The 10,693-nt window shown below is 38.8% G+C and overlaps 1 protein-coding gene across 1 annotated transcript in view; it reads right to left on the reverse strand.

The window, feature by feature from the left end:
- The window catches only part of LOC103477529 (double-stranded RNA-specific editase 1-like), a 30,122-nt gene that overhangs the window by 17,020 nt on the left and 2,409 nt on the right, over positions 1 to 10,693 (reverse strand). Inside the window, exon 2 of the mRNA XM_017307884.1 lies at positions 5,579 to 5,653. Within this exon, the coding sequence (XP_017163373.1) occupies positions 5,579 to 5,653 (75 nt within the window). The remainder of the gene's footprint in view (positions 1 to 5,578; positions 5,654 to 10,693) is intronic.

The following is a 10,693-nucleotide window of genomic DNA, read 5'->3' on the forward strand; positions in this document are numbered from 1 at the left end:
AATACAAGCAATCGTCTCACTTTTTCTGTTACAAACTGACTCCGGCCCCCGACCAGAGAAGGAAAACGTTATGTGGCCCTCACAGGAAAAAGTTTGGGGACCCCTGCTGTAGATCATCAGATTCTCTTACATAGATTAAAACACTGTGTCGGCCTGAGGGCCTCAGTATTAGAATGGTTTAAATCTTACTTAGAAAACAAAACCTTCTCTGTTCATCTTGACCAATCCTGTTCTGGGGCCAGACCTTTAAGTATGGTGTTCCCCAAGGGTCAATTTTAGGGCCCGTTTTGTTTATCTTGTATTTACTGCCTCTTGGTAAGATTTTCCAAAAATGTTATATTTCCTTTCATTGCTTTGCAGATGACATCCAGATTTATTTGCCTCTTAAAATTCAAAATGGTACAAATGATTCTCTTCAGCTGTTGCTAAACTGTTTAGCTGAAGTTAAATTATGGATGGAAAAAAACTTTCTTCACCTCAATGAGAGCAAAACTCAAGTTCTGTTATTTGGTCAAAAACTTCAGACTACAAACCCAGATCAGATTCTTGGCTCGGTCTTATCAAACCTTTGCTAGGAATCTTGGTTTCACTTTTGACAGCTTTTTAAAGTTAGATAAACAAGTTAGTTCTGTCGTTAAATAAAGTTTCTACCACCTTCGGCTTTTAGCAAAAGTTAAATCTTTCCTCTGTTTTAAGGACTTTGAAGGACTTATCCATGCCTTCATAACAACTCGTCTGGATTATTGCAACTCTTTATATAGAGGGATGGATAAATCACAGATTCAGCGACTTCAACTGATCCAGAACGCAGCAGCACGGCTTCTCACAGGAAGCATGACCATATAACACCAACTCTGGCATCTTTACACTGGCTGCCTGTCTTTTATCGAATAGATTTTAAGATTCTTTTGTTAACTTATAAAGTTTTAAATGGGTTAACCCCCCCTTATCTTCGGGACCTTTTAAATTTCCGGTCTGTGTCCAGAACTTTAAGATCTAATAATCAGTTATTACTTGCAGTTCCTCGGACTCGACTTAAGAGGAAAGGAGATCGAGCTTTTTCTGTTGCTGCTCCTGTTTTATGGAATAACTTACCTTTCCAGATTAGATCTGCCCACAACCTGGATCATTTTAAATCATTTCTTAAAACTCATTTTTACTCTTTGGCATTTAATTGATGTATAGCTTTGTGCTCTGTTTTGTTATTTGTGTTGTCGTTCTTGTACAGCACTTTGGTGCAGTTTTATACCTGTTTTAAAGTGCTATATAAATAAATTTGACATTGAGTAAAAATGGCGAATTTGAACAGCGTCTGTTATCTTCCCTGCTTTCAAGTTTTTTCTTTGTGGCGTTTTAAGCGGAAGAAAATGGATGGATGGTGCAATACCGCCACCATCTGGTCTGGAGTATGAACTGCAGCTAATGCCGTTGATTATAAGGTTTTACATCACACATCTGAAAATTGATTGGATACTTTCTTAAAGAATTACATCATGATTATCATTTTTTATTGTATGCAATTTTAATAAATAGTAAAATATTATTAAGGCACTTAAATTCATACATATTCATTCATATTTTGTTCACTTAAAGTATACTTTTATTTAATATATTAAAAGTATATTTTGGTACAATTATGTTTAAGTGTGTTTAAAGTTCTCATTTCAAAATTGGTACAAGTATATTTTAGTATACTTCAGATATACTTATAGCTAGTACACTTAATATTTAGTATACTTAAAGTATGCTTTCACAAATGTAAGTATGTTTGAAGTGTACTATTTTTTCACCTGGGCAGCTCCGGTGCTCTCCACTGACCCTCCCTTCCTCATTTCATTAGTCTAATGTCCAGCGCACACGACACGACTTGTCGGCCGATTGTCGGGCCATAATTTCAAAACCTGAGACACATTAGCCGACAGAAATCCTAGGTAGGCTATAGTGGTTCTATGGTGCTGTGTGGTGTCCAGCCACCAGCCATTATTTTGGACTTGTAGCACAAAATAATGGCTACAAGTCCAGTTAACTCAATTTAAAATCAGGCATTAATCAATGCTTTACTAGAATCTACCTGTGATGCATGTGGCTATAGAGTCAGCGTAAAGTCCTGACTGAATAAAAATCATTATAACCTATTTATGTCACGTTAATGAAGAACAGCTGAAAACTTACCGGGTTCATCAACTGCGGTAGTAATTTGGCCCCAACTCCTCCCCTTGTCATTTCTATATTCTTTGCACGAAATGTTGAATAAACATTAATGATACCACACATCATCTCCAATGTCCTCTGGACTTCATGTTGCGCCGTGTCAGCTGTTTGGGATTCCCCTTCACAATTTCCCCTCAGAAAGCATGGAGGAGAATCCGCGCTTTCTGATTGGCTANTTTGTGCTCTGTTTTGTTATTTGTGTTGTCGTTCTTGTACAGCACTTTGGTGCAGTTTTATACCTGTTTTAAAGTGCTATATAAATAAATTTGACATTGAGTAAAAATGGCGAATTTGAACAGCGTCTGTTATCTTCCCTGCTTTCAAGTTTTTTCTTTGTGGCGTTTTAAGCGGAAGAAAATGGATGGATGGTGCAATACCGCCACCATCTGGTCTGGAGTATGAACTGCAGCTAATGCCGTTGATTATAAGGTTTTACATCACACATCTGAAAATTGATTGGATACTTTCTTAAAGAATTACATCATGATTATCATTTTTTATTGTATGCAATTTTAATAAATAGTAAAATATTATTAAGGCACTTAAATTCATACATATTCATTCATATTTTGTTCACTTAAAGTATACTTTTATTTAATATATTAAAAGTATATTTTGGTACAATTATGTTTAAGTGTGTTTAAAGTTCTCATTTCAAAATTGGTACAAGTATATTTTAGTATACTTCAGATATACTTATAGCTAGTACACTTAATATTTAGTATACTTAAAGTATGCTTTCACAAATGTAAGTATGTTTGAAGTGTACTATTTTTTCACCTGGGCAGCTCCGGTGCTCTCCACTGACCCTCCCTTCCTCATTTCATTAGTCTAATGTCCAGCGCACACGACACGACTTGTCGGCCGATTGTCGGGCCATAATTTCAAAACCTGAGACACATTAGCCGACAGAAATCCTAGGTAGGCTATAGTGGTTCTATGGTGCTGTGTGGTGTCCAGCCACCAGCCATTATTTTGGACTTGTAGCACAAAATAATGGCTACAAGTCCAGTTAACTCAATTTAAAATCAGGCATTAATCAATGCTTTACTAGAATCTACCTGTGATGCATGTGGCTATAGAGTCAGCGTAAAGTCCTGACTGAATAAAAATCATTATAACCTATTTATGTCACGTTAATGAAGAACAGCTGAAAACTTACCGGGTTCATCAACTGCGGTAGTAATTTGGCCCCAACTCCTCCCCTTGTCATTTCTATATTCTTTGCACGAAATGTTGAATAAACATTAATGATACCACACATCATCTCCAATGTCCTCTGGACTTCATGTTGCGCCGTGTCAGCTGTTTGGGATTCCCCTTCACAATTTCCCCTCAGAAAGCATGGAGGAGAATCCGCGCTTTCTGATTGGCTATCTGTCACATTCAGCGTTAAACTCCCAGTCGGGGAAAACCCCTGATTTAGATCGGAGCGGCCACGACGATCTGCCGTAACACACCACACACTGCAGGATGATCGGTTAGATCAGCCATCGATCTAAGATTGTCATAAGGGGAAAATAGGGGCAAAAAATGGTGTAGAGTGATGAACTATTGCATCAGGTGGTCAGATGTGCCCGTTTTCTCTATTGATTACTGAAGGGCAATATAGTATACAGACTTCATAATCTGCACTCTCTTGGTTGAATGTGGTATTTATTTCCACTTTGGTTTTATGTTGTTTAGTTTTTATTCAAGTACATTTTATGTTAATGGAGACTGAGAATCCATTTTATTTTTGTTTTTGGTTGTTTTGTTTATTTAGTTTATCAGTTCCAGTGTTATGTGTTCTTTTGAAAATAAAGTCTATGGCAGGAAATAGCATGCATTATTACATAATGTCCATTAAATCAGTGTCTAAAGGTCTTGAAACAATATTATTGTTTATCGCAATAATTTTTTAGACAATCGCTCAGTAAAATGTGTTATCATGACAGGCCTAGATATGACATTATGAATTTGTTGGCCAGGAAGGAAAAAATCATCAAGTTTTTCTGTTGCAAACACTGTGTTTAACCTGAAAGTGGAATAATGTCACACCCTGTGGGTATGTAACTGCTGCCCTTTTATTTCCACTACTAAAGGTTGTTGTCCTGTTTTGTCCCGTTGGATCCAGATTGATCAGATGGGACTGAGGCCAGTTTCTGACCAAAACTCATTACCAGCTCAGCTTCATGTAATCCAATAAGAACACTAAATTACAGGAGTGGAGGCACTGATTAAACAGGACAAAGTTTGGGTTTTAGCAGCAAAATGGACAGCATGCAAAGACAATGATAAAGACAGAAGGGCTGGATGGAACTGAGCAACAAAAAGGGCAAAGCCCTAAGCAACAAGAGGGGGAGGGGAAGTTACTCCTCTTAAATAAACAGCTGGTAGTCCATCCATCCATTTTCTTACACCCTTGTCCCTCAGTGGGGTCGGGAGGGGTTCTGGCGCCTATCTCCAGCTAGCGTACCGGGCGAGAGGCGGGGTCACCCTGGACAGGTCGCCAGTCTGTCGCAGTAAACAGCTGGTAGTTCAGCATGAAAATTTTTATTGTGAAGTGATATGATAATGTTGTCAAACCATGTTTAACAATATGATTGATTACCTCACAATGAGTGAAACCTGTACAAATTGCTGCATTAAGCCCTTCAATAACCTTGAGCTCTACCACTGTCAGCCATAATCCACATGTTCCTCCAACAGGGATGGGATTATTACCACCCAGCACAAATAACCAGTGTAAGGAGGCTGCATGTGTTAGTGTTGAGCCAAATAAATTGTTGGCTCAGCCAAACCACAGAGGAGAATAATTGCACTATCACTCTTACACTGAACGCAATCATCATTCACTTACATTTTCCCTGACTGTCTCAGTCTGTTGCGCTGGGTTGAGCTGGATTATCTGTCAGGTTAAACATCTTCCTTCTGTCTCCAAACCTCAAAATTCACATTGTGTCAGGTGAAAATATGGTAACATGTTACCACCAGTTAGAACTATCTTGAATGTTATCTGAGGTAGAATGGACTTGGGGCTAATAACTAGTGCATTAGCCCCAATGAAATCTGGAATGTTCTACATCTCCTATATGTTCCAAAATAAGTCATTGTTCCCACAGCTTGTATTTTTAATTTTTGTACTAAGTATGGAGGTTAGAATGTAACATAAAAATAGTCTGAAATCATTCACGGATTATCCATATTCAAATTAATCTATTTCTTTCCCCTTAAACAACTTCAATGGTACATTTTGTGATGATTTTCTGTTAAGAGATGCTAAATGACATACATGCTACAAGAGAGCAACTGGAGCCAAAAAGAGTCAATTCTCCACAAAAAGCAGAACTTTACTTAAAGATATCAACATGGAGTTTGGACTCACTCCTGCTTTGTGTTTCCATCCCCTCTGTGATGGGCTGCCTCTGCTGGGTTCGGGTCGGCCGGTTCCCTGATCCACCTGCAGGAAACACAAACTTCAATCAGCTTTCATTGGATTCTCTCGTTTCTCATGTTGCCAACTACTACTTGAAGCATCTTTTAGGGTTTTTAGAGTTGTAATATTCGAGACCAGTCTCAATTTTGTGTCAGTCTCGGAATTTTATTTTAAAACCCTTCAAACCACAACCGTAAAAATGTCACTAAATTGTCAGCATATTGTTCAGCTTATTTGTCAACATCCTTGTTTTCACTGGATTGAATAACGTGACTTAGTAATTATGTGTTTCTGTTACTCTTTAACACATCGCCTCCCCTTTACCTCGCCCTGGTATGAGGTTCCACATATGGCATGCAATGAATGGTTAGCTCTTTGAAGTGATGTTAGCAAAGCTAGCTGTGTAGTGACAAATATGTTGCATTTGGGATGATAAATGCTGTCACTTTCTGCGCTTATTGTGCGAAGGTATTGACTGATGTGTCGCACATGTGCAACGCCTCTGTAACCAAAGTCTGCAATACAGTGATGTGACGTTCATGAATGATCCGATTCTCCTATTCTCTACTAAGAACGACAGGACTGTAGCCCGACTGAGAACCGTTCTTTGTTTTTGCAAAGCTCTGTGCATGCTGCAGTAGCTATTACTATTCAATTTTATATATTTATTTGATCATTGAATAAATAAAATACAAGAACGTAGCGCATGCGCATTGCTCTTTGATTATTTTCGTCACCTGGTTTCATGGAGCGGGAGACAGAGTGACGACAGTAACGGTTCTCCCTGTGCCTGGTTACTTCTTGCTTGTTGCTCCTTGGTCAGTGTTCATAGTTGACCGTTTACCATTAATGATTTATGTTTAATGGACAAGACAGGGGTGGTTTCTGACATGAGCAACCACCCCGGGCGTTATCTTGTTAGGGGCGACATAAGACCTCTGCAGATTGTGGCACAGAGATGGAAGCAAAGCAGAACAAAGAAGAGTTTGAATTGATCATTATAATTTACTTCAACTCTAAGCATTTAATATCTGTGTGCTTTTATGGGAATGTGGATCTTTCATATCAATTTGAGAAGCAATTTTAATCATATTTCACATTTTATTGTGTCATGTAGCACGGGGCACTGGTCTTGGTCTTGACTCGGTCTCGATGCACTCTGGTCTTGGGTTAGGTGGTCTTGACTACAACACTGGCATCTTTGTCTTTAAAGTCATATATTTACCAAATAATACTTCATTTTATCTGTCATAAACATTGATGAAGTCTCCTTTCTATTCATAAAAGGTGTTGCTATGTTTATGACAGTGTCAGTTTCATGCACAGCCCTTCAAATAAAGTGTTACCCACTTTTCTAAATCCAATAATAGGATTTGTGGTTTGGCATTTAATTAGAATGTAAATAAAACAAATCTTTGAAATGTGACATTTAAGTGATGAAAAAAAATATCGCAAAGAAAGATATTTCTGTAAAGCTGAGTTAATTCTCCTAGATTACTGCCTGACCTTTTCAGCTTGAACGGGACAAAAAGAAAGCTGATTAACCTGCAGTTCACACGAAGCTTCTGTTTAAAATTCACTTAACTTTTCGGATGGAAATGTTTGTGACATTTACTGCAAATTATAGGGAAACAGAACAGGATCCGTCTAATGAAAGATTCAGCAAAAGACAGAAAACACTTTTTTTGACCTCTGAAGCTAAAATACTTACTGTTGGAAAAATGTACAATCTATCACATGCAGACAGACAGCACTGCAACAAGCTCTGTTTCAGTGTGGTTTGGCCAGTGACAGGCAGTCAAGCTTGATGAATAAGCCCATAATTCCAAGCAAGGTATTTCTAGTGGCTTGAGGAAGAAAGCTTGAAACATTTGACCCAAATCCTATAGTTTAAAAGGCAATTCTACCAATTACTAAGAAAATATGTGAAAACATCAGCTGCAGTCCAAAAACAGGATGTTAGGTTAATTGTTTTCTACAAGTTAGGTTGGGGTGATTACTTCTGAGTTTCTTTGCTGATTTAGACTCAGCCTGGCTGGATCACAAAGAATACAATCCTCCGAACTTCTCTGTGAAATCTTTATGACAGCTTTAATTTGTTGTGTGACTCTGGAAGTCGCTGTAGGGCCTGAGTCATTTTCAGGTACTAATGCCACTTAAAGCTAACAGAGTTACCATGCAGTCACCACATTGGCCCCAAACCAGAATCCCCACCTACAGGTATTAGTGCTGCTGACAGCAGATGAGTTAAAACACTGTAGTGGACTCTTTACAGCAGCTGAGGAGAACTGAGCAACTTTTTGACATGAGGACTACCGTTAGAAGATGCAGACAGACAACACTTTAATGGATTATGAAGGTATGAACACGTGTTCCCAGTCATCAGTAAACTCCCGATATCTGATGGAATTAAGAATCACTACCACCCACAAAAAGCTAACATCTTGGATTACTTAAGACTCTGTCTACAAACACATGCAAGTGAATATTTTAACAGTTCAAACCCCAAATATACTTTAACATGCAATAATACACACAACCTTGGAGTCATTTAGAGCCCAGGAGAACAAATGACTCTTCAGGATTTACTGCTTAGCAAACAGCAGCAGCCAGTGAGCAATGCACCTTGGTATTTTAGCTTTCCAAGCTACATTTTATTTTGAATATTTTAGATATGCTCTATGACAAAAATCCATTATTAGGGGAATTTTGAACAAATCTTGAGTCACGTTTCACAGAAAAACCTGAAAATACTGAACGGCAAAAAGTTATAAAAGTTTACAATAATTCCTAAAAAGATTTTTTCTTCATAAAACATTCATTACAGTTAGAAAATTAAGGGGTTTGCAAGTATATGGACTTTTGGATTGTGTCTTGTGAATTATCACTACACACCTCAGTTGTTATAGTGACGGATGCACAGAGCAGAGCAGTTGCTGAACTCCCATCCAGCATAGTTTCATCACAGCCTTCAAAGCTTGCAGCATGTGTTGCTGGTTAAGAAGCAGATTGACAGAGAAAGTTTACCGGTAAAAACTCAATCTTTGTGATAACAAGTTGACTGAGGGGAAATATATGGTGGAATACTAACAATCCAAAAAGGTGCAGTCGTGCCAGTTCTGCTTCACCTCAGCTTTTTAATAAAGATGGAGAAGTTTATAGGAGTGATTTCAGATTCCTGCTGCCATCCACTGACCCATCTCTACCGCGTTCTCCCTGCATCACTGAGCTCACTGTGCACAACAGACGGTTATCTCTGCTCTCCCCGGCCGAGCCACAGCCAGGCCCAGTCCAGGCCCGGTCCACTGCTATCTCCCTGGGAGCCGGGGATGGACTGATGTTGAATTTCACTTTCTGAGGCTTTGGTTTTAAGGTCAGCAGTAGCTGGTGGAAGGGCAGGTAAAGGTGTTTGCTGAAGCCTAACAAGCAGGGAATATCAGCACAGTCAACACTTTTCAGCCTGTAGTTTTTGGGCCTCTGTGGTATTAATTATCTGAAGGTTTTATCAATTGTTGGTCAAAATACCACTTTTTGTTTTAAAGTATTATTGTAAGATATAATTAGATGAATAATGTATTAATGAGGTAACAAGAAGTAAATGAAAACAGTTGCTGATCAGGCACCAAAAGCCCATTAGTCTGTCATCACCGTGTGGTTCCTCCATCCTGGAGGTCATTCCATCCCATCTCAGTCTGGTTTCTTTAGATTAATAAATGTTGCATGGAATCAGCTCCCGGCTGAAGTGAAGATGTCAGATTTGGTTTCTTTGGAGCAGTTCTTGAAAACAAGCAACATAACTATTAATCAGTGTTATTGCTTTCAAGCTGTTTTGTAATTTGTTTCAAACTTGTTTAAATTGTGTAATTTGTTTTACTGTTGTGTAAGCAGGTTGTTGTGTGTTGCAGATTTTCCATCCACATCCATCTTGCAAATGAGATCTGGATCTCAACGGGTTTTTTTATCTGGTTAAATAAAGGAAATAACACAAAAGAAAGAAACTGTATAAAAAAAACGGCACCTTGTGTGGCATTTAGAACCGCCTGCTGCCTCAGTAGGATGAGATTTATTACAGGCCACACACTACACTGTAAAAAGAAAAAAGAAAAAAAAAGATTTCAGAAGGGCACTTTTTGTCCAGAGGAAAATTTTCAGGTACCAATCAGATTAATGTGTGTTATATACAATTGATGTAAATAAAAGGTGACTCAGACATTTAACAGGCATTCTGATGGGCTGTCATGGAGGAAGTCTAACAGACCTGTTGATTAATGCCAGAGTTTGATGACAGAGCTGACATTGGAGGGTGGAGGCAGGGAGGAGTGAGGGCGATATCAGTTCCTGCACATCACCTGTGTGCGAGACAGATCAAGTTTTGGGCCGACAGGCACATCCCATGGAAGCGGCATGGCATGTACGCCTCACAGAGCACATCGGCTTAGAGCTCGTGTGAAAATCACTTTTGCTCCCAGTAGATTAAACTCACACTTCAGTTCATCTCCCAACACCTCGCTTAGCAGGAACATGAAAATAATGGGCTTTATACTCTCCCCGCATGCAAAGTATGGCTGAGTACAGTTTTTCTTTTTTCCTACGATGTTGCTGTTTACCACACTGCATGAATTACCATTAGACTAATAAAGCAATGAGGAAGCACAACACATCTGCTGCCTGGGCTTTTGGTGCAGCAACTAAAATTTGAATAAATGTGGGGATTAAGTAAACTTGAGCATTTGTTCCTGAGTGGATATTAGTTGTTTCTAATCTCACCCAAAGCCAATGAAGATGAATGAAGAGGAAGCAGCTGATGATGTTGTGTGATTCTGTAACTATATTCTAGAAGTTCAACAGCTTCCAGTAGTCCACAAACATCCGTGTTTGACAATGACTGCTGTTGGGAAAATATTTAGAACTTTGTTAATCAGATATGTTGTTATCCAGTTTGGTACTTTGGTCTGTTCACTTAAACAAGAACACACTTCAGAACAACGCACAATATACAAGCAAATATAAACTCTCTCTCTCTCTGTGTGTGTGTGTGTGTGTGTGTGTGTGTGTGTGTGTGTG

The sequence above is a fragment of the Poecilia reticulata genome, linkage group LG2 (genome assembly GCF_000633615.1).
Source record: "Poecilia reticulata strain Guanapo linkage group LG2, Guppy_female_1.0+MT, whole genome shotgun sequence".
Taxonomy (NCBI): Eukaryota; Metazoa; Chordata; class Actinopteri; order Cyprinodontiformes; family Poeciliidae; genus Poecilia; species Poecilia reticulata.